We start from the raw sequence: 25,344 nt of genomic DNA, 5'->3' as shown, positions 1-25,344 counted from the left end.
AAGCAGCCCAAGTGCTCATTAGTAGATGAATGGATAAAGAAGTTGTGGTGTATATATATCTACAATGGAATATTACTCAGCCATAAAAAAGAATGAAATCTTGCCATTTGCAACGACATGGATGGAGCTAGAGGGTATAATGATAAGAGAAATAAATCAGTCAGAGAAAGGCAAATACCATGTGGTTTCAATCATGTGGAATTTAAGAAACGAAACAGTGAACAAAGGAAAGAAAAAAAAGAGAGACAAATTACAAAACAGACTCTATAGAGAACAAACTGATGGTTACCAGAGGGGAGGTGGGTGGGATGATGGGTGACATAGGAAGGAAAAAAAAGATCACTAGATTAGAAGCCCCACAAAGGCAGAAGTTTTGGTCTGTTTTGTTCACCACTGTATTTGTAGCATCTGGAGCAGAGTCTTCACATATTGTTGGTACTCGGTGGATATTTATTGAATGTGTGAAAAGGTGAATAAACATGAGCTGAAGTCAGACATGTGCTCAAACTCTCCGAACACCTTGAGCATTCATTTGGCAGATGTTTATCATGAGCCATCTGTGTAAGATAGGGGAGTATGGTGGTGACCGTGACCAGGTACCTGCCCTTATATGGTTGGCTCCCCCAATCCTTATATCCTTGTGTAAATAAAGTGAGGTGGATAATACTGATGGGAAGATTAAATAACAGATAGTAAAGTACTTAGCAGAGGGCCTGGCACACAGAAATGGTAGCGATTACTTTCTTCCATATATTTATTTTATAACTTATCATTTCTTTCTTAAGCTCTTTGAGGATAAGTGTCATGATTTTTTGTGTCTTTTTAAAAACATCAGGGGTTGGGGTGCCTGGGTGGCTCAGTAGGTTAAGCGTCTGCCTTCGGCTCAGGTCATGATCCTGGAGTCCTGGGATGGAGCCCTGCATTGGGCACCCTGCTCAATGGGGAGCCTGCTTCTCCCTCTCCCTTTGCTCCTCCCCCCCGCTCATGCTCTCCCTCCTTCCTTCTGTCTCTCTCTCTCTCTCTCTCTCGCACTCAGATGAAATCTTAAAAAAATATATTGGTTATAAATGTTTAAGAATTAAAGTAGTATGTATGTTTTGCTTTGTGAATTGTAAAATTTAGATGTGAGGTATTACTAACAAATGATAATGTAAATAAACCTTACTATGCTCTTTTACAATTTCTGGATGTGTCTTTATGCAATAGTATATTTAAAAATCTAATAAGAGGTGCGCCTGGGTGGCTGAGTCGGTTAAGTGTCTGCCTTCGGCTCAAGTCATGATCTCAGGGTCCTGGAATTGAGCCCCAGGTTGGGCTCTGCTCGGTGGGGAGCCTGCTTCTCCCTCTCTCTTTGCCCCTCCCCCTGCTTGTGCTCTCTTTCTAGAATAAAAAAATAAATAAAAATAAAAATCTAATCAGTGAGGGGCACCTGGCTGGCTCAGTCAGCAGAGTGTGTGACTCTTGATCTTGGGGTTATGGGTTCGAGCCTCACGTTGGGTGTAGAGATTACTTAAAAATAAAATCTTCAAAAAAAAAATCTAGTGAGAGCCTATTACATCTACGAAGGTGACTTTGAATTCTTGAACTTTCCAAGAGAAAGGCAAAGCCATAGGGCAGAAAATACCTTTATTAAAGAGCCAGATTTAATGCACCCTCACTTGGTCAACTCCATATTTTCATAGGAGCACCTCTCTTCTGGATATCTCTCCGGAAGAAAGTCAAGATTCCTTGAATGTTGGTGATAGCAGTCTCTATTAAGTGACTAAGAAATGTGCATCTGTCATGAATATCCTTTCTTTCTTCATTGAGTAACTAAATCAGCATCATCCATTCAAAATATTATTAAATAGTATTAACTAAATGACAAGATACAATCATCTGTAGATTCAACTAGTTCACATATTTCAAAGTTTCACTCGTATTCAAATGGATGTAAGGCAGTTTTGATGTTCAGTTGAATAACTTTCAAGAAAGGTTATGTGGTAATGTCAGTATCTTTTTGAAAATCTTTTTTTCTGTTTCCTCCTCTTCTAATCCTTAGGTGAAAGCAAAAGCTTGAAGTAAATTAGTTAAGTGAATTCTGTTTTAAACAATTTTACAGCACTCTAGACAGTGTAAAAACCATTGTCAAGAATCTCTATTATAAGTAATTAATGAAGAATTTAAGGAGGGCAGTGTACACATGGGTGCCTGGAAGCTATCCATGTGGCAATCAAGCTAGGGAATGTCTGTTTAAGCTGTTGTCATCATTTTTGGATGGTAGTTACCAGATCCCACGTATGTGACTTGCATTGGGCTTTGTAATCCTGGGGCCCACACTCTGTTGTTGCAACTTGATTTGAAAACCTCCAGGAACTTTCTGCCCCTTCCCAAATCAAGCCTAAATACTACCCCCTGACTTTCAAGACTCCATAATTTGGTTTTGCTTTGCTTATTTAACCACATTTTCTACCATTTCCCATTGACACCTCTTAGCTCTTATCAAGCTATTAACCGTCTTCAGATTTACTTTGGTCAGTTTTGATTCTCTGCATTCTTCTGTGTCTCGGCATTCACACATGTGCACATGCACTTGCACACACATGCTATACTTTATCTTTTCTTTCCCCTAGTCTCTCCACATCTTACTACCTTCCTCTAAGATTGACTTTTGTCCTTCATTGTCTATGAGTGTCTCCTTGACCCATTTTGACCATCCCCTCTTCTGAAATGGCTGTAGAACTGACCAGCTTTATGAGCATTTAATTTCATACTACCTTTTGATATTCAGTTACTGTCTCTTTTGGCCTTTTTTTCTTTTCTTTTTTTTTTTTTTTTTTTAATTTTATTTATTTATTTGAGAGAGAGCGCAAGAGAGAGCATGAGGGGAGAGGGTCAGAGGGAGAAGCAGGCTCCCCGCTGAGCAGGAAACCCGACACAGGACTTGATCCTGGAGTTGGGATTCCAGGATCATGACCTGAGCTGAAGGCAGACGCTCAACCGATCGAGCCACCCAGGCACCCTTGGCCTTGTTTCTTGATCTAGATTATATACTTCATGGGAATAAGGCCATGTATTATCTTTTTGTATGTACCATGGTACTGAGTTTAGGGAGGTTCAGTAAATATTCATCAGTGTTTTACTGCTAAGTCAATCAGTAGAAGCATAGTTTCTTTTAAAAATGGATGTTGTAGGGGCACCTGGGTGGCCTGTTTGCCTTCAGCTCAGGTCATGATCCCAGGATCCTGGGATCAAGTCCCAAATCGGGCTTCTTGCTCAGTGGGGAGCCTGCTTCTCCCTCTGCCTGATGCTCCCCCTGCTTGTACTTTCTCTCTCTCTCTGGCAAATAAATAAAATCTTAAAAAAAAATTTTTTTTTTAAGTGGATGTTGTGGGATCTTTTGATTAGCTCTGGATAGACATCAGATAAGCATAACAAAATGTTTCCTCTCACCTCCTGCAAGACGTTGATGCACTTCAGTTAATAGGAACTGAAATGGATTCATATGATTTAAAAATTGAGTGAGCAATTATATTATGAAATATAGAAGGGCCTAAAATTTTAATTATTCTGTATTATAAACCTTCATATTTCTTATGAGGAGTATTTAAAGTTTGCATCTAAGATTTGTACAGTAAGAAGATAAAAAGCTACATGCATAATTTATAAATATTGCATATCTATATTTTATGTACGTTACAATACTAAGCTCCTGTCCTACTTTCTTATCTCTCATCTTATGGTTTTGTTGCGTCTAGTTTTTTGGTGCCATTGAATTTAGAATCTGAGGTGATTGCTAGATAGCTGTGAGGATGATCATAGGAAGAATCCCATTTTAAGGATCTTGACATGGAACACCAGAATTGTTTGATTAAATCCAGACTTATTTAAGATAGTTTTCTATTATTTAAAGAAGAAAAGGGGTAACACTATGAAAAACAGTAGGTCATTAGATCATTAGAGGTCTTCTCATGTGGGGAGCAGGAAGTTTTGTGTACAAGGAATTTTAAAATCCATGAAACTTGGTAACTTGGGAAAAGGTGAAAACGTTTTGCTTCTCTGGAGTTTATACTTTTAAGTCTCTTCCCACTGTGATTTTGAAAATGCCACAGGTATAAAAGATTGTGATCATCTAAGAATGCATGGAGAGATCTGGATTGAGCATGGCAGTGAGCACAGAGAGAAGCCTGGGAAAGGGTAGTGCATACAGGGTTGGGGTGGGGGGGATGGGACAGGGCTAATTTTGGCTTCTTTAATATTGGGGTGAGGTGGGGGTACCATGAAGACTATAAAATGCAGAAATGCTGGAATACCTTTTTCTGAGTTGGGAGGGAAGAGTAGTAAAATTGTGGCAGAGGTATACTTTTAAACTTGGTCCATGGAATATTCTTATTCACTTGTCTTTATTCTGTTCAGATACTGTTCTACAAATCTGACCAGCCTTTCACAACACAAGAACCTCACTAATCCCTGTGCAAGGATTTGAAGTTTTTCCTATAGGTAGTGGGGGCGGGGCCACTGATTAGTTTTGAGTAAAGAAGTAAGTTGCTGATATTTTTATTTTTGCCATGTTCCTTTTACTGGATGAAGAACCCCTGGAGGGGAGCTAGCATAAAGGTGGTAAGCTGGAGGGACAGTGTGTCTCTCCTTAAGGGTGAAACTTCTTATGGCAATACAGTTTCTTCTAGAAGAGTGTTGTGTGGGAATTGGAGGTGGGGGGAGGTAAATCATGCAGCAAAATCTCCTTGGGGGGGAACCTTTAAATTACCTATCCCTGGCTTTTCTCCTGCAGTCTGGACCAGAGTGAAACACGGTTACTAATGGAAACCTGCTGTGTGCGCAGGTGGGGGAACCAGTGCTCTAGAGCCCATCTTCTAAGAGGATGAATGTATTAACCAGGGGAATAAACAACCACAGAAATGAAACAATTTCCCTGCAAGTTGATTCTTGCTTGTTATAGAGAGAAGATTTTTAAACTGCTAACTGGCTTTGCTGATAAGCACATTGGAGCATGTTTGTGTTCCCTGGACAGGTGTGTTTTTGTCAGAGTTCAGGTTTGGGGTACTGGAGGGAAGAAAGTTCCTTCAGTTTGTCTGCATAATAAAAAGCACCAATTAATGACATTTTGATAATTATCACTTTCAACCTTTTTGAGAAGGGAAAGGAGTTAAATTTCTTTAGGACCAAAGTTAAAACAATATCTTGTTACTGTTGGATACTTCTCTTTGGTTTTAAATTCTCTCATTTTCAGAACATGCTCAGAAAAAGGGTTAATCTTGAGACCGCAGGTATTGACAGGTCCAGGTATGTGATCTGTTTGGCTGTTTTGCAAGGTGCTATAAATGCTGCCTGAGTGTAACCTGACACCAGGTAGGCCCAAGTGGCCAAGGATGGAAAGTGGAGAACAATGTGAAAGAACCAGAATTTCAGGTCTAGGCAGTGAGTAAGTGCAGCCTGCCCTCCGAGTCCTGGAACTGAACATCTGGGTGTCAGCAAAAAGACTGCCAGCCTAGAGAAGTCAGCCTGCTTGCCTTGATCATATTGACTGTGTGTGTTTTTACCTTAACGTGGTTGAGGTCAGGTGAGCTTATTCAGGTTTCCAAGGCCTGCTTCAGCTTTGCATAGGTCCCTAGAAGCCTGACTGAGGCTTTCTATACCAAAAACACCAGTTTGTGCATCATTCACACAAAAATAAAATTGTATTTTTGAAAAAGTTCTAGGTACTTAAGTTCCCCCTGCCACCCACCACCCCCTAATTGCAATGAAAGGTGCTTTAGGCAGAGTAGCTATTTAGAAGATATTCGTGGTTATATATATGGTACTTGTATGGATTTCAAGGACATTTTTAAACTCCTAAATGTTCTTAAATTCCTTGAATTTTTGATATAAAAGGTAGGGGTATAGAAACTTTTTCTTTTTTTTTTTTTGAAACATTTTCTTTTTGAAGTAAATTATGAGAACCCTCAATGCAGTGGGGAATGATTTATTCCTCTTGTAGCATTAACTTGTATTATTTTTTAACTTCCGTGTTGTGTATAGAGTACATGAGTTGTAGACAGGGCTATACAGTGAGATTTATTTTACAATTGGTGCCTTTTTTTATTCTTTCTTTCTTTCTTATTCACTAGGAACTGAGAGACTAACCACCCTTGTTTGGGGAAGTTCAAATCTGGTTACTTAACTGTAACTATGTTTTGGTGTGTTTTTTAAATTACTTTCTTCAATATTCACATTTTTAAAAATGTAAGTGATAGAAATACTGTATTCAAAGAATTAGCAAGAATAATATCAGTTAAAATTTGTTTATTGATTTTTGAAGATTTTATTTATTTATTTGAGAGAGAAAGAATGAGACAGAGAGAGCATGAGAGGGGGGAGGGTCAGAGGGAGAAGCAGACTCCCTGCTGAGCAGGGAGTCCTATGCGGGCCTCCATCCCAGGACTCCAGCATCATAACCTGAGCCGAAGGCAGTCGCTTAACCACCTGAGCCACCCAGGTGCCCAGTTAAAATTTATTTTAAAGTATTTTCATGAATTATTAAGTTGTAGCTTTTTATAAAAAGGTTTATTAAGGGGCACCTGGGTGGCTCAGTCCGTTGAACGTCTGCTGTCAGCTCAGATCATGATCCTGGGGTCCTGGGATCTAGCCCCTGGTCGGATGGGTTCCCTGCTCAGTGGGGAGTCTGCCTCTTTCTTTCCCTCTCCGTGTGTGTGTGTGTGTGTGTGTGTGTGTGTGTGTGTGTGTGTGCGCGCGCGCGCGCGCGCGCTCTCTCTCATGAATGAATGGATGAATGAATAAATAATCTTTTATTTTTTATTTTAATTTTTTAAAAAGATTTTATTTATTTATTTGACAGAGAGAGAGACTGCGAGAGAGGGAACACAAGCAGGGGGAGTGGGAGAGGGAGAAGCAGGCTTCCTGTGGAGCAGGGAGTCCGATGAGGGGCTCAATCCCAGGACCCTGGGATCATGACCTGAGCCGAAGGCAGACATTTAATGACTGAGCCACCCAGGCGCCCCAAATAATCTTTAAAAAAAAAAGGTTTATTAATGTTTTCACTTTCTTGGTTGAGTGAAAGTAAAGCAAATGGTATGATATGATAGAGCTTGGGAAAGAACAATAATAGTAAAACTTTAAGATTTAAAACAATAATAGGAAAACCTACAAACTCCTCTACTTAAAGTTATTCCAGGTAAAAATATGATTAAAAATGATTTACCACGTATCAGAAGGTTGCATGGAATAGTGTGGAGATCTTTGCTGCAGATCCTTCTGTAAGAGATTTCTTCTTTTCCAGATACTCTGCTAAAGAACAATACTGATGACATTCTATTAATGTAGATATAGGGGCATGAGTAGAGAATGGGGCTGGGAATTTGGGCCTCTTTTGCTTTCTTTGGACAAGTCAGATTGTGCTAGGCCCAAATTCTTTAGCTGGTCAATGACTATGTTGTTTTAGGTAATCCTTAGGTTTTTTTCAGCTTTAAAATTGTGTGACTCCACACTTTCTAGATTGAGAACGGGCAGACCCTGGGACGATTGTACAGAATTTATCTTGGTAGCACTGATTTATTATTTTCATTTGTTCTGGAAGCTAATGTGTAAAGCATTCTACCATATTAGAAAACAAATGAAAAGGCCTGACTATAGTGTATAGAACAAGAATCCCAGTCATTATAGTTTATGAGTTTATTGCTTGCTTCTCATTTTAATTTGCATAGCTTCTCTTTTTTTCTCTTACTTTTCTTATTTGATTTCCTTTCATTTCTATTGTATTTCTTCTAAGGTAATAGTTTTTTAAAATATATTTGCTTTTCTTATGATGTGTATGTCTATATGTTGAGAAGGGCCTTTTTTTTTTTTTTTTAAGATTTTATTTATTTATTTGACAGACATTGAGAGAGGGAATACAAGCAGGGGGAGTGGGAGAGAGAGAAGCAGGCTTCCAGTTTGCAGGGAGCCTGATGTGGGGCTCAATCCCAGAACCTTGGGATCATGCCCTAAGCCGAAGGCAGATGCTTAATGACTGAGCCACCGAGGAGCTCCAAGAAGGGCCTTTTATTAGGTTACCACTTCATATAAAAATACTTTCTGTTCAGATACTCGGCATCTGGTATCTGGAATTACTACAGAATTCCAGTCCTTTAGATACTTTCAACTTTATAAACATGCATATGTACATAAACATAAGCACTGTCTGAATACTTTATTAAAGGTAATCTTTCAAGCATCCCATTGCTCTAAGCTGGTGTATTTTACCTCCTTTGGACTAGAATTATTTAATCTAAAACATTTTTGTCATACCTCTTATTTACTCATTTTCATTTTGAGTGTAAGAAGTTGGTGGTCTGGTAACTTCCAAAGGGTAGCAATAATTTGTTTTTAAATATCATTATGAATTAATAGCTTTCTAGACCCTGTGTTTAAAGCCCTTTTGAAGAAAACTTAAAGTTGCGTTCTATCAGTGATGAAGAAAGCAGGTATGAGAGTATTAAAAACCGATTTTGACTGTCATGTTTTTATGATAACCGAAATATTTTATAATAAATTAAACAAAAATAAACTGGTTGTAGTAGCCATCAATGCGGTTGAGGGTTTTGTGTTTACAGTCAGTAAATTCATTTTGTTTGGAACAGGGGCATAATGGAACTCTGTGTTAAGGGAAACTTGCCAGACAGGGTGAGGTCTGAGCCTAGAAGCAGCTGGATTTATCAAGTAGGTGCCAAATTTTCAGGCACTGGAATAGAATTATACTTTTTTTGATAATGGGCTATATATATATAGTATTCTCTGTTGGAGTCTAGCAAATAGCTGTGGTCACGGAGACTCCCAGGGAGTATGGAGATGAGACTTAAGGAGTAATCAGTTAACGTGGCATGCACATGTTACGCGTCTCTTGCATTGTACCGAGACTGTAATAAAGCTAAGGTTTATAGAACAAAAGTTATCTGCCAGGCATTCTGTACATGGAGTTTGCATCCCATCTTCACAGCAACTCTAGATGTTGGTGTAATATATTGTACCTATTTTACAGAAAGGGGAGACTGACACTAAGTGACTTGTCCAAGGTCACAGTACAGAAGATTCAAACCCAGGTGGTCTGACTCCAGAGCTTGTGCTCTTTTAACTGTTTTGCTTGCTTTATTATTTGACCTTAAATCTGCAGCTTATTTTGGTGATGAAAGATTAGGAACCTTATTGTTGAGACCCTCCTGTGGCATGTCGCCTGGGAAGAAGAATATGATCCTGATGCAGTTGAAAGACACGTTGAGAGCCAACTTCGGGAGTTTTTACTATTTGGTGGTTGCACAACTAGATGACCTCTCAAAGGAGAGCAAATAAGTTAACTGTTTATGCCTATGTTGGACAAACAGTTCTCACTTATATTTTTTCTTGTTATTTTATAAAGACTGACACTTTGAAAATGAAATAGGTTTGAGAATTACTAATGAAGCAGAGTGGTCCTGAATATCATACGTATAGCTAATGGTTATAATACATATAGTTAACTGAAGACCTTCTAATTTGTTAGGGTAAAGCAAAAAAAACCCTTTTTTCTCTTCAATCTGAGTACTCATGTCTTTTTCATACTAGAGCAACTTTGAGGAATAAAATGTTCCCTTTGGGACATGTTTTAGGCACATTGACTTTGAGGGGCACTGATGTGGACTTCTCTAATAGTTTAGTGAGTGGATTTGGAGATCCGGGGCTGAACTCTAGATGGAAATTTTCCCCCCCAATTTGATATATATATGCATTTACTTAGAAATCTGTGTTTCAAACTATGAAAGCACAAAGGACTTGGGTAGATTTAGAGGCAAGGCTGTGTACTGTTGCCCTGGGCAGAGTCCTGATTTAGGAGGCGAGGGATCTCATTGCAGTTGTGTTACACCTTCAGATTGTGAGACTTTGGGCACAGGGACTCAGTTTATTCGTGAAAAACTGAAGCATTGATCTAGATGTTTAATTTTGATGCGATGGGACTTTGTTCTTTAACTATCTCTATTATGTATGGGTGATACCTCTAGATCCGGAATCAGAAAATTTCTTCCTAAGACCCATCTTGGTGCCATAGGCTCTGTAACTCCTGAGAGAAGAAGGAGTGGGAAAGAGAGAAGACAAGAGGATCAGAGGCCTGATTAGGCCAATAAAATAATTGCAAAGCTTTTCTTACACATTTTCAGTTTATGAACTTCTGTATTGAATTGAACAAAAGCTATCCACCAGAGTGAAGGTGTCTCTTTCTGTCCTAACAAGTGGCTTAGTGATCATGGACAGTCATCTCAGTTTTGTTTTATTACTCTTGGTGTTAGTGTGTATTGGAAGGTATGGGTATGTTGATTGCTTGTACTTATTTTTTTTTTTGATGGATTTCCTTTAAATCTTTTTTTTAAATTTTATTATGTTAATCACCATACATTACATCATTAGTTTTTGATGTAGTGTTCCACGATTCATTGTTTGCGTATAACACCGAGTGCTCCATTCAATACGTGCCCTCTTTGATACCCATCACCAGGCTAACCCATCCCCCCACCCCCCCTCCCCTCTAGAACCCTCAGTTTGTTTCTCAGAGTCCATAGTCTCTCATGGTTCGTCTCCTCCTCTGATTCCCCCCCTTCATTTTTCCCTTCCTACTTATTTTTGAGATTTTTGAAAAACATTTATTAACACATAACAGTGTGGAAATGCTAAGAAAAGGTACGTGATTGCTGTGGAAAAGAAAGTGAAACTTTACATAGATGTGTTCACATTGGTCACTGGTAGAGTGTCACTTTGTATTTACAAACAAATGCTTTTGGAATGGGCCTTTTGGAATCTACACCTTTTACAGAGAAACTTTTGTTACCAGGAAACATCCCTTGATTCTGGTTATACTTTCTTTTTAAAGATTTTATTTATTTGAGAGAGAGAGAGCATGAGCAGGGGGAGGGGCAGAGAGAGAGGGAGAAGCAGACTCCCCACTGAGCAGGGAGCGATACAGGGGCTCAATCCCAGGACCCCGAGATCATGACCTGAGAGCTCCCCTGGCGCCCCAGTATAATCCTTTTAACTATTACTGTGGGCACATAGGTTTGGTTAGGTACAGAAGGAATTTTAGACAATGGTTACTTACCCAGAGAGGTTTTGCTCTAACTATCTTGCTCCCTGGCATATTGCTTTCAAAATAATAGGCACTCAAACATTTATTCAGTTGAATTAGGGAGACATAATTTTCAAATGTGAAACAATTTACAATTAGTGCTAACTTGGTGGACAGTAAGTGCTGTATTTCTGAAGGGAGTGATCGCAGTAGGTGGAGGTGTAGAGATTTGGGAGGTTTATGAAAGAAATGGGACTTGAGTATTGAGTCGGAAAGATGTGAATGATGCTGAGGTGGGAGAGGTATTCTAGGAATGGGGAATAAGTAGAATTTAAGAAGGGAGGCAAGAATGAATACAGTTTGTGTGAAGGACCATAAGAAAGGGGCACCTAGATGGCTCAGGTAAGTGTCTGCTCAGGTCATGATCCCAGGGTCCTGGAATGGAGCCCCACATTGGGCTCCCTGCTCAGTGGGGGGTCTCCTTCTCCCCCTCTCTCTGCCCCTCCTCCCTGCTTGTGTTCTCTCTCTCTCTCTTAAATAAATAAAACCTTAAAAAAAAAAAAAAAAAAAGGACCATAAGAAGGCAAGCTCAGTGCAGAATGAGATTGGGTAATAATTTAAGGGAAATGATTATAAGTAACATTTGTCCAAAGCCAAATGTATGTCTTATGTTTATATGTCTGTCCGTGATCAATTTAGGTCAATGCATTGTTTTCTCCTCCAGTTATGGTGCATTGCTGAAAAACTACCGGAATGCGCTAAAAATAAAAATGCTTTTCTAGTATTGGAGTTGAACTCATTATTGAAAGAGGTGGGGTAGAATAGGTGTGGGAGACTGCTGGGTTAGAATTCAGTTTAGTGGGGAGAAGTATCACCTGAATTGGATTCTTAGCCCTTATTTTATTTTGATTCCCAATTAGGAAAATTACAGTTATCCATGATGACCCCTAGAGTCCAGAGTATATCGGGAATCAACTTTACTGAAATTAGGAAATTGAATATTTGATTCAGCTGGCACATGCTAGCTGGATTTAAGTTTTCAGGGAAACTGATTGACCAGCTCAGCTTCATTCCCTAACTTGTCTCTTTAAAATTGTAAATGCTGTTTCCAAGAACTAGATGTAATGCGATTATTTTTATAATCTTTGTCTTTTCATACCACATTTATAGCTGTAACCCTGTGATGCAGTATTTCATATAATTGTGATAAATTAAAATTTTTTCTTCTACTTTTGTTAGTAGTGGTAACCTTTTTTTTTTTTTTTAAATAGGCAAACATCTTTGGCAGGCACTTTTTAAGCATTTCTCCCTCCACTGTGAAATTGTTTTCACTCCTAAGTTGCGTTTCTGTTTTTCTACTATTGTAAAGTGCAGTTCTTTGCATGTTTTAATTTGCCATGACGTGGTCAAGTGCCGTTTCCTTCCTGTTGCTTGCAAGCCTGTGCTAGAGATAAGGATACATTTCAGTGCATTAAAAAAGAAGCCACTGAAGACAGGCTTAAGCATGGTAAAACATTCTACTTATCAGAAACCTTTTTAAAGAACAGAAAGAATGGACTTTAATTTCTGTTTATTTTTAAAAGCTCTTAAAATAGTACTTACTAAACTTTAAATGTATTAGATTTAAATTTTTATATATATTAGGCATAACAGGGATACTGTATGAATGTTTCTCCTAAGGCAAAAATATACAGATGAAATTACTCATGGAGTAGCAATTCCTGTGTGGTTTGCTGGGTTACTGGCAAGAAGGAAACTGTTTATATGTCTTTTATTGCAGTTAAAAACCTAGTTATTGCTGGGTGGATTTTTTTTTTTTTTTAAGTATTTGGTACTTTAACTGTAGTTTAACTGGGGCGGGGAAAGAAGGGAGAATGGCTTCACTTTCAGAAATGAGAAGTGACGATTATTGAAATTTAAGATGTTCAGAGACTGGAACTTAATGGAACAGTTCTAGGACAGATAATACTGGGTAGAAGTGAAGATCTGATTGTTTACTTTGTTTATTGTCTATATGCCTTAAAAAAAAATAAACTTGTTATGCAAAATAAAAGAAATGAGAAGTGATTTTATCTTAGCAGGAATGAAATCTTCAAAGAAAATATATATCCATCAGTCATGTTGATTTTGTTTAAAAACATTAATAAAAAATACGTGGGAGATACTGCCCTCAATATTTATTGTTATATTCTAAATGGGCATGATTGCTTTTTCATGACTAACTTAAACTTCTCTTTTTCAGGCCAAGAAGTTCTAGAGAAGAAAAATTTCAGAAAAATTGCCTCTGTTGGAGTAGAATATCAGTGAACCAAGAAAATTTGAAGCACCATCCCTAAAGAAAACCTGGTTTACAGTAACTTCACAGACTTAGCTGAGGGTTTTTTACCCAAATTGGTCACTGGATTCTGCTGCCTCATACTTGAACCTGCTTGGAATTTTTCTCATGTGGATCTAAGGGGAATGCTTTATTATGGCAGCTGTGGTCCAACAGAACGACCTAGTATTTGAATTTGCTAGTAACGTCATGGAGGATGAACAACAGGTATGAAACCCAGAGAAAATTGGATTTTTATACGTTTATTATTATGATTCTTCCATTTGCAACAGAAAATTACTTACTTTAAAAGACAGTAGGAGAACCTTTATTGTAAAAATATAGATATTAAAAATTTGGTGGTAATTGTGATCCTATGTTTTAAGTACTAGTTAGTTTGTTAAAATAATCCTTAGCTTTGATGTGGAATAAGGAAGTAATAATTTCAGGGTTAAGCTTGTTTTTTTTTTTTTTGTAAAATGAGACTTAACAGTAAATAAAATACCTTAAGTAATTATTTCAAAGTACTTAAGTACTTTGAAAAGTTCTAGAGGACATACCAACAAGGCGTGTAAATTTTTTTGTGATACAGGACTGGTGTTTCTACAGTTTAAATGCATGTGGTTAACTAGTATTTATAATCCTGGGCCAGTTTTTCAAGTGGATGGAAAGCTGTTAGCAGTCCCATAATCCTGCATCGCTTTGGTCCAAAGCACGTGATTCTGAGGAAGTCACTTAACTTCTCCAGGTCTAGATTGTATCATCTGTTGAATGGGGGGATTGAATTGAAGAATTTCTAAATTGGCCTTCACAGAGTTTACATTCAGTGATGCTCCAGTTGCTATTTCTAGAATGGGAAGAAGATCAAGAGACATTGAGAAAAGGATCTAAGTTAATTCTAGTCTCCCTGCCCCTCTGCCCCACCTCACTTCAGGGGCGAGACGCCAGGGGTTCTTGGGACTTTACAATTTACTTCATTTTAAATAGGTTATGTGGGAATGTGAGACGTAATGTGGGAGAAATGCTGTGTTAGACTCAGTGTAACTGGCAAAATTATTTTGAGGACGTTTAGGTTTAAAATGTGCTTATAAGTTGATTTAGATACTGATATAAGCCTAATCCCAAATATCTTACATTAAAAGGCCAATTACAATGTATCATACTTTTATTCTAGAAACATAGTTACAACAGATAATAAGATTGATTCTTACTTTGGGCAGGGAATTATAATTCCTTTGCTGTTTGTATTGTCTGTTGAGGTGACGGGATTAAAAATTTCTAAGAAAACCTACAAAAGATGAGAATTTGCTTTGAGTTGCCTTAAAATCAAGATGAGCTTTGGCTGGGAAGGAAAAATGTTTGGGGGAGAGGATTGCTTGGTCCCAATTAAAAATATTAATGGGTACATGGATTTAATCTAGAGACAATAGAAAAGATATCTTAGAAAAGAAAGTATTTTGAATTTGTTTTAAAATAGGATATTTCTCTGTACGCTAAGGTTTGCAAACCGTACATTTACTGTGCAGCTTTCTTGATGAAGAGTCCTGGCTCGATGTGGTGAGGTCTGTTCTCTGTGTGGCCACGGAGGACAGAGCTCTGAGCCACTCACTGGTATGCCCTAGTGCAGTGGCTTTGACACTCTTCTGACCATGAGAAATACATTTTACATTAGGGTGCAGTATTTGTACATGTGTCTGCATAGCCTTAAAACTAGTTTTGCACTTACCCTTAATATGTGTGATGCGCTTAATGTATCTTGGAGAGGTTATTAATGTCTTTGGATAGGGAGATGATGCTCTTAGCTTAACATCAGAATGCACATATGTGTTTTTTTCTTGTTATTTTCATCAAATGAGTGTATATATTGGTATATATACTAGTTTTGTGCAGGTGTTATTATAAGGACTTTACAAATATTAAACATGAGGCAAATAGTATTATCCCCATTTTACGATGAGGAAAATGAGACATAGAGAGAGGTTAAATGATTTGCTTGAAATCCTACAGCTAGTCAATAGTGGAGTTGCCATTTGAACCCAAGCAGTTTGACTCTCACTAATGATACTCTTGCATTGAAGTATGGCAGTATTACTGTATTATAATCAATGTCAAAAATTGGCAGGTTTAGAGTTTTCCAGTCTATCGCCATGAGCATAGCAAACTTAACTGATTCATATAGGGGTGGATCCAGTAGTGTCAGTCTTATTATTATTAGTCTCTTAATCTAAGCTGTGGTTCTACTTCCTTGTTTGTTTGCTTGTTAGATTTGTGGGTTTTTTTTTTAAGAATTATTTATTTTTGAGAGAGAGAGAGAGAGTGAGTGGGGGGAGGGGCAGAGGGAGAAGCAGACTCCCCACTGAGCAGGGAGCCCCATGTGATGCGGGACTCAATCCCAGGACCCCGGGATCATGACCTGAGCCGAAGGCAGACGCTTAACCAACTGAGCCACCCAGGCACCCCGTTAGATTTGGTTTTGATTTAAAAGTAATAACATGCCAATTACAAAAGAAGCCACCTAATATAAAAATACATAAAATAGTTCTTTACCCTTCCTTCCTAATTTATTTCTCCCCAAAAGACAGCATTATTAACTATTTGATGTTAATTTTTTAGACAAAGGCCTCAACAAAAGAACAATATACGTACATACAAACCTATATAAATAGGTTGTTTTTAAGATACAAATGAAAGTATGCTAAACCTTTTTTGTGACTTGTTTATTTTCACTTAATGTATTGTGAATATGTGTGTATGTATGCTGGCTCTACATCACTTAATTTTTCCACATGATGGATGGATCATTATTTATTTTACCAATCTTTGATCATGGACAAGACAGATATACCAGTATTTTGCTATTATAAACAATATTGCAATGAACATCCTCATTTGGGAGGCGGTAGACCTATAGTAGTTAAGAGCTCAGATACTGGAGTCAGAACACCTGGGGTTGAATTCTCTCTCCACTGCTTATTACTTCTGTTAACTTTGGACAGATTACGTAACCACTCTCTGCCTTGGTTTCCTTATCTGCAAAATGGGAATGATAATACCAGACCCTGTATTGTAGGGTTATTGTGAGAATTAAATGAGTTGATGTATATAAAGCTCTTAGAACCATGCCTGAGCACTCTCATTTCTGTGTGTGTGTGTGTGTGTGTGTGTGTGTGTGTAGCTTTGTACATTTGTATGATTATTTCTGTAAGATTTCTAAAAGTAGATTTACTGAGTTTACTAAAAGCATAAATATACTACCAAATCATTCTTCAAAAAGTCTGTATCTATTTCTACTACCACTAACAGTATATTTCCCAAACTGTCACTAACAGAAACCCTTTTTTTTTTTTCCTTTTGGTCAGTCTTTTGGGTAAAAATTACATTTTACTATTTTAATTTGCATTTCCTTGATTACTAGTAATGAGATTGTTGGGTTGTTATTTAAGTTTATGTATTGTTCATTTGAATTTCCTTTGAATTACTTATTAATCTTCTTTTGTCCAGTAGTTCTTTATATATTATGGATAATGCATTGTCTTCTCACTCATTCATTGTATAGTTAATGGTTAGCTTTCTTTGTGACACACAGTGCAGATATGTTGTCCCTATCTGGTATCATCTTTTAACAATATGATATCTTGTACCCTATAGCATTTTAATTGTATATGTCATAAAATCTACCAGTATTTCCTTTTTTTGTTTGTTTATTTTTTTGTTTCTGTTTTGGAAACCTTTCCTCACCCTAATATTATTAAATATTCTTTTAATATTTTCTTCTAGTTTATGTGTTTAACTCCTCAGTACATACGGGATATATTTTTATAAAATGTGAGGTGTAGGGATCTGACAGCTGCCTTCTCCCACCAATGGGGATGTTGGCTCTTCATGATTTGTTGTGTATTTTATGATTTCCACACTAAGACTGCCATTTCCGTTATGTACTAAATTACCACATGTACTTTAGTTTTGAACTTGCTAGTGTATTTTATTCCATTTAACTGGTTTTTATTATGCCAGTATCACATTTGCTTTCATTAGTATTACTTAGGATTTGACATCTGATAAGATATCCCCCCTCCCCTGCATAAAAAAAAAATTGGTATAGCGTTTTGAATGAATTTTAGAATTAGCTTCTTTTTTTTTTTTTTTAAGATTTTATTTATTTGACAGAGAGAGAGAGACAGCGAGAGAGGGAACACAAGCAGGGGGAGTGGGAGAGGGAGAAGCAGGCTTCCCGCCAAGCAGGGAGCCTGATGTGGGGCTCGATCCCAGGACCCCGGGATCAGGACCCCAGCCGAAGGCAGACGCTCAATGACGGAGCCACCCAGGCGCCCCGGGATTTTAACTTTTCAAGTTTAAAAAGTATTTGTGTCTTTTAAAATAATTCTGTTGGGGGCACCTGGGCGGCTCAGTCAGTTGAGCAACCCGCTCTTAATTTCGACTCAGGTCATGATCTCAGCGTCTTGGGATCTAGCCCCATGTCAGGTTCCACACTTAGTGGGGAGTCTGCTTGAGGATTTTCTCTCTCCCTCTCCCTCTGCCCCTCCCTTCACTCGTGTGCACACTCGTATTCTCTCTCTCTCAGTAAATAAAATCTTGTAAAACATAATTCTGTTTTATGATCCTGTATTGGTTTGGTTGGTTCTTTACAAAATCACTGTTTGCAGGCACCAGATTAGAAAACATTTCCTGTTTTGAGTTATGGTCTGTGGTTATAAATGTCATCTAAAGACACACTGTTAATGTCTGGTTGCCACCACCTTGATCATTTTCCCTTGTATCGATTTGTACTCTTTTCAAAATTGCTAGGAAGAACTCCTTTGGGCAAGGATGGGTGTGGGGGGATGGTAGTGTTGGAAAGGAAACACCAACATTATTGGTGCTGACAAGGCACTTTTACAAGTCTGCCCTTGATGTCTGTTCAAAACTGGGAATATTTTTTTTATTTTATTTTTATTTATTTTTTATTTATTTATTTTTTTTAAAGATTTTATTTTTATTTATTTGAGAGAGAGAATGAGAGAGAGCACATGAGAGGGGGGAGGGTCAGAGGGAGAAGCAGACTCCCTGCAGAGCAGGGAGCCCGATGCGGGACTCGATCCAGGGACTCCAGGATCATGACCTGAGCCGAAGGCTGTCGCTTAACCAACTGAGCCACCCAGGTGCCCCGGGAATATTTTTTTTAAAGATTTTTATTTATTTATATGAGAGAGAGAGAGCATGAAAGGGGGGAGGGTCAGAGGGAGAAGCAGACTCCCCGCTGAGCAGGGAGCCTGATGTGGGACTTGATCCCGGGACTCCAGGATCATGACCTGAGCTGAAGGCAGTCGTTTAACCAACTGAGCCACCCAGGCGCCCCTAAAACTGGGAATATTTGTAGCTGAGAACGAAGCTCTTCTGTGGGAGAGCAGCACCGTCAGTATTGAATTGCAGTGTGTACTTTTATTTGAAGGTGCCTTGGTTTGACCTTATTAAACAGGTGTGTTTGCCTGGGGAATGAATGAGAATAAGAACTCTGAAGGCTGTGGATACAAGTTTCTAAAGAGAAGGAAACTTGACTATGTGCTCCTATAGTCCAGAAGTTAATTTAATGAAAAACAGCTGCTAGTTTAATGCATTTTGTAATTTTGACATATCATTACATGTTTTTTCAGTTGTTGGTTCTAAAAGTAGAACCTAGCAAGTCATAGTTATTTATGCTTAACAGACTTAGCTCACTAGGGAGAAGCTTGGTGACAAGCATGGGAAAGTGAAAATATTTTTTAAGAATCCTATCACAGTATAAGACGGTGGTCTTATGACATTCCTTAGGGTATAAACTGGTTTGCTCTGACTGTTGATTCCTGGAAGCTAAAGGATAAACAGTGCCTTGCCGTCTTTTTAACAAGATACCCGGTAATTCTCAGGCAGTGTTTGAGAATCACTGCATTCTAACTTTGGGAAAGCTTCACTGTGGAAGTTACATTACAACTGCATTTTGCAGGAAGGCTCAGTTTATCTGACAGATGGAAGGAGCAGAAGTGTTCTGGAACAGTAAGTAGAATGTACCAAAACCTTTGATGGATTTCTCTTGACAATATAGTCAATCTAACCACCTTAACTTATGGTTAGAAGCTTTCCATGGTGTGACTGTTTCATGTTCTTTTCTTTCTTGTACTACATTAATTTTGCCAGCCTACTGTATAATTTCCCCAGGTGCCTTCCTGCTTGGTCTCCCACGTTCATACCCGTTGCCTACTTAAGTTCTAATCTCTTTCAAGATCTTAGGACAAGACCTACTAATTCCAGGAATTTATCCTAAAATCATTACTTCAGGAATTAACAAAGTTTATCCTGTTATTTCTACATCACTTATTGTCACTGTCACACATTGCCAGGTTAAATTTTCATATGTAAATTAATGATTTTTCCCAGATAAATGCTAACTACTTGAAGAAAGGGATTACTTTTCCCCCTCCCCTTAATATCTTCCAGAGCATTTAACATCATTCATAATACCTTTAGTTTGGTTGAGTCTTCTTAAAGATTTTCTTCTTCCTCTTAATCGTGTTGGTAAAATGATGTGGGATATGTCTGTGCTCAGTTATGGCCCCTATCACATCAGAAGACTTTCGAATGAGAGGTAATGTTCTGCCCCAAACTCTCTCGACTACAGTATATATTTTTCTGGGACCTATTTGTCCACATTCTTACTTATTTACATGGGCAGTGTGGCCATATCACCACAATTCCAAGACCAGAAAGAAATTTTCATGGAGTCTTTTTTCTGTTATGTATTTAGAACTGTTGTATTGTACCACAGATAACTTTCAAAAATTATCATTGGGGGCACCTGGGTGGCTCAGTCGGTTAAGCACCTGCCTTTGGCTCAGGTCATGATCCCGGGGTCTTGGGATCGAGGCCCCACATGGGGCTCTCTGCTCAGCAGGGAGCCTGCTTTTCCCTCTCCTGCTCCCCCTGCTTGTGCTCTCTGTCTCTCTCTCTGTCAAATAAATAAAATCTTTAAAAAAATCGTTGAAATTATAAATAAGTAAATATCCATATAGAGTTTTTCTCTTTCATGGGAGACTCCTTCAGGTTGCAGAGGGAGTTGTGACATGGTTGTATCTTGAGAATGAGGTTGTATTTTATAGATTGAGAAAATGTACATAAGAATATAGATCACACCAACGGGCCATTTTTTAGCAATTCTGTTAGGTCAGGGATTAAGAGGACCTTAAAATTAGAATAGAAGAAATGAGTTGAAGTGTTTTGTGTGTAACTTCTTGAGCACTAGTATTGTGGAGGACAGGAAGTTGGAATAATGATACTAACCTGTGCATGGACATAGGGAATTCTGTTATTTACATATAACTCCTGGTTATATGGACAGTCTGCCTGTTCCTGTTGCCTTCTTTTTTAGTCTTGGCAGATCAGACTTATCAGATCCATTGAAAGTTTGGCCTTCTGGAAAACTAACGTACAGAGGTTGCTAGTTTCTTTTGTATACATTTGGAACCTTCATCAAAGGGGTTATGCCATAGAGCCCATAGTACAAACCTGCTTATATTTGGGAAAAGTCTGACTTTGTTTTTTTGTGGGGGTTTTTTGTTTTTGTGTTTTTGAGAGAGAGAATGAGAAACCTGGGGGATTAGGGCAGGGGCAGAGGGGGAGAGAGAGAGCATCTTAAGCAGGCTGCATGCCCAGCATGGGGTCCGGTGCGGGGCTCAGTCTCACAACCCTGAGATCATGACCTGAGCTGAAATCAAGAGTTGGATGCTTAATTGAGCCATCCAGGTGCCCTGGCAAAAGTCTGACTTTAAATAGGTCTGAGGCCCTCTTCAGGTTATGTGAAGGGCTACCTTGCCTATGACCTAGTCTGTGGCCTGGCTTATCTCCCTGCCAACTATTGGCAGTGAGGGAGCCGATGGTTATTATGAGGGAGGAGTAGGCATGGGGAGGAGGACCTTACTATTACTCTCTTTTACAGTCTTTCTTTAAGTGTCCCCCATCGTCACACCAGGCCACATGACAATGTCTTTAAAATGAATATAGATGAGTGGCCCGAGCCGGAGTCCTGGCCTCTTGTCTTTCTCCCCAGGCAGCATGAACTTCACCACCCACTCCACTTTCACCTCCAGCTGTTGGTCCCTGAGCTCTGTGTAATCGCCCAACCACCAGGTCCCGCTGGTCAGCAGTGCAGCCGCCAGCATCTGTGCACACACCTGGGGGCTCAGGCTCCTGGATCTCTGTGTCCCAGTCCACGAGCTAATGGGGTAGCTGGGGGTCCAGAGGCCTGGCCACTAGGATGGCTGGGGGTCTGGCACGCAGAGGGGGATCCAGGGTGAGAAGGAGACCAGCAAGACCTGAATGATCACCTGGCCTCCTACCTGGAGAGGGTGAGGAGCCTGAAGGCTGATAATCAGAGACTGGAGATCAAAATCCGGGAATACATGGAGAAGGGATCCCAGATCAGAGACTGGGGGCATTACTTCAAGACCATGGAGTTGCTGAGGGCTCAGGTCTTTGGGAAATCTGTGGACAATGCCCACATTGTTCTGCAGATTGACAGTGCCCATCTTGCTGCTGATAACCTCAGAGTCAAGTATAAGATGGAGCTGGCTACGCACCCATCTGTGGAGAGTGCTCTCCAGGGGCTCCACAAGGTCATTGATGACACCATTGTCACTCAGCTGGAGCTGGAGACAGAGATCGAGGTTCTCAAGAGCTGCTCTTCATGAAGAAGAACCATGAGGAGGAAGTAAGGGGTCTACAAAAACCAAATTGCCAACTCTGGGTTGACCGTGGAGTTGGATGCCCCCAAATCTCAGGACCTCGGCAAGATCATGGCAGACATCCAGGCCCCGTATGATAAGCTGGCTCAGAAGAACTGAGAGGAGCTGAACAAGTATTGGTCCAAGCAGATTGAGGAAAGCACCACAGTGGTCACCTTACCGCTGAGATAGGAGCAGCTGAGATGATCCTCACGGAGCTGAGATGTATGGCCCAGTCCATGGAGATGAACCTGGACTCGGTGAGAAACCTGAAGGCCAGCTTAGAGAACAGCCTGAGGGAGGTGGAGGCCCATCACATGATGCAGATGGAGCAGCTCAGTGGGGTCCTGCTGCACCTGGAGTCAGAGCTGTCCCAGACCTGGGCAAAGAGGCAGCGCCAGACCCAGGAGCACAGGGCCTTGCTTAATATCCGGTCAAGTTGGAGGCTGAGATCTCCACCTGTCACCTGCTGGAAGATAGGGTGATGCCCTGGACAGCAGCAACTCTTTGCAGACTGTTCAGAAGACCACAACCGACAGGATTATGGAGACAAAGTAGTGTCTGAGACTAATGCCAGCAAAATTCTGAGGTGTTGAGGCAGCAAAAGCAGGGTGCCCTTTGAGGAGCAGAAGGCCAATTAAAAGTTAAGAGGTAAACAAAGAAAAAATGAATATGGATGAAGTCATTGCAGAGGGTAGGACATAGACTAGAGGAGTTCCAGAAACGTTTAGTGATAAATTTTAGTAACTAGTGTTTATTGAGCATTTTGTTCTGTGCACTGTGCTCTGCACTTTACAAGGATTACCCTGTTAATTCTTAAAACAATCTTAGGAAGTAGGTACTTTAATTTCTACTTTACAGAAGAGTCAGGTGAGGCTTAGAGAAGAAAAGCAACTGGCTTGTAAGTGATAAAACTGGGAACTGTCACCCAGCTTGTGCCTACAATGACTATTTGAATAATGCCAGCTATCAATGCATGCAAGTGGTAAGAGAGTGGTTTTAAATGTGGAAGAATTATTATTCTTTGCATTTATGATTTTAGCAAAAAGAAAATGTTATACATTCTAGTTAGTTTGTTAATGTAGTTACATATTGACAGTCTTTGTGCCCTGATACCTGTGTATACCTTTAAAAAAAACCCAACTTTGTTGAGATATAATTTACATACCATATAATTCAACTACTTAGACTGCCATTCAGTGATTTTTAGTATATAAACAGAGTTGTGCGTCTATCACCATAATCACTATTGTAACATTTTTGTTATCCCAAAAATAAACCTGTTATCTATTAGCAGTCATGCCCTATTCTCCCCAATTCCCGCACCTTGGCAACCACTAATCTACTTTTTGTCTCGTGGATTTGCCTGTTCTGGGACATTTTGTATAGATTGAGCCATGCAGTATGTGGTCTCTTCTGAGAGGCTGACTTCTTTTACTTAAACATAATGTTTTCCAGGTTCATCCATGTTGTAGCGTGTATCTGTACTTCATTCTTTTTATTGCTGAATAATATTCCATTGTCTGGGTATACTACATTGTATTTATGCATTCTGTGTATTTTTCAAAAGAATACTATTTTTTTAGTGAAGTTCGTGTTGGTCAGTTTTTTGTCGGGGATGGCATTGACCATCTCTGTTCTCCCAGAAAGTACTCAGTCACCTAGAGCAACCTTGCTGGGTGAATAAGAAAATTAGTACATCTTTGATGTAGCTCAGTTTAGCTACATGATCTTGAAAAATTTTGCCTCCTCTCTGTTTTACTTAACACATAACACATAAGGAAGGATAAGTCATTATATGAACAGATAGTGTTACTGGGTTACTGGCCTTTTTTTTTTCTCCCAAGCCAGAGTCACCTTCAACACTCTTTCAGGAATAACGGTGAAAAGCTAATGTCCTTTGGTTTACTAAAGTAAAAAGAAAACTGATTATTACTGGTTTGTTAGAGTGTGAATTTAACAAAGTGATGTCCTGAAATAATGTCCATAAATCTGATATGCCTAACATTAAATAAGTTAGAATATAGGCAGAGTTTTTTCCTTTTTTTTTTTCTTTTTTTTTTTTGACACAGTAACCAAAATTCTCAATATTAGGGCAGTTCTTTTTTTTTTTTTTTTTGGAAAGAATTACAATGTAATGACTGGTAATATATTTGTGAGCTTATCTGTTTCATCTGTTCCCACCTAATGAGACATGGAGAGAAAGAGCACTGAGCTTGTGAGGCGGGATCAGGGAAGTCGGCCTGGAATTGTAGGGTAGGGACTGGAGTGAGGGAAGGAGAATTTTCCTCTCCTAAAAAGTGGTATTTTAGGTGACAATTTAAAGATTTGTTATAATTTATGTTTTGTATGACTGGGCACTTCTGTCACTCCACTTTATTTCCTGGTATGGGGAAAACAAAAACAAGGGGATTTAGGAAAAACTTCCATTTACCTTCAGGAGAGTAACCACATGGGAAGCTCAAGGACCTGGTAGCTCTGACCTCCTTCCCCGCCCCAACACGGAAGCACGTTCAGAAATAATTGGGTATTGAAGATTTACCTGGGAAATGGTTTGTTATAAAGTGATTGATTTGTGTGCGTTCAGATCAACTGCCTACAACCTCAGCATAATATTGAATCCTGGAAATTGATATTTCTGATCAATTAAGAGTCTATGACATGTGGCATTAAAGAGTATCAGCTCGGGAACCAGGAGCCACCACTTACTAGATATGTGACTTCAGACAAGTTTTAAAATTTCACTGAGTTTTGATTTCCTTCACCAAAAATGAAAGAATTACTTTACAAAGTTACGAGCATTCAGTGTTTATGTATTTGACAAGAGCTTAGCACAAAGGAAGTGGTCAATAAATGTGGCAGTTGCTGATATTAATGATCTGAATTAAACAAAGAAAAGGTGTTAAAGTTTGTTGTGTACCACTCTATATTACTCAATTGTTTGGGATAAATTAGGTAATGAAGTCAATTTTTATAATTTGAATACCAGTTAGACAAATTCATTCAGCTTTTTTTTTTTTTTTTTAATGTTTTCATATTTTTTCTTTGCTGGCTTGGTTCTAGAATAAGCCAGTAAACTTGTCATTCAGGATTTTGAAAATCCGGCAGATTAATTCTGTGGGGTAGCACTGTCCTTTAATGTTAAGTGTGTTTGGACATAGTTTGACCTGGAGTAGTTCAGTTTTTTTGGAGTGATTCTAATTTCTGTCATTGCCTAT

General features: G+C 39.0%; 1 protein-coding gene and 1 pseudogene across 7 annotated transcripts in view; both read left to right on the top strand.

The window, feature by feature from the left end:
• The window catches only part of ELF1 (E74 like ETS transcription factor 1), a 102,797-nt gene that overhangs the window by 43,930 nt on the left and 33,523 nt on the right, over positions 1-25,344 (top strand). For 5 of the 7 annotated variants that reach the window (XM_078070293.1, XM_078070292.1, XM_078070291.1 and 2 more), the window contains one exon: positions 13,305-13,604. In XM_078070293.1, the coding sequence (XP_077926419.1) occupies positions 13,533-13,604 (72 nt within the window). In that variant the 5' untranslated portion in view covers positions 13,305-13,532. Of the gene's footprint in view, positions 1-12,513; positions 12,570-13,304; positions 13,605-19,356; positions 19,407-25,344 lie in introns of those variants that run through there. The other 2 variants (XM_078070296.1, XM_078070294.1) reach the window with 2 other exon arrangements.
• Positions 21,154-23,913, top strand: LOC118535077 (keratin, type I cytoskeletal 18 pseudogene; annotated as a pseudogene).

The sequence above is a fragment of the Halichoerus grypus genome, chromosome 4 (genome assembly GCF_964656455.1).
Source record: "Halichoerus grypus chromosome 4, mHalGry1.hap1.1, whole genome shotgun sequence".
NCBI classification, from domain to species: Eukaryota; Metazoa; Chordata; class Mammalia; order Carnivora; family Phocidae; genus Halichoerus; species Halichoerus grypus.
Note: the sequence above shows the minus strand (reverse complement) of the source record. Positions and strands in the feature narration are given on the sequence as shown.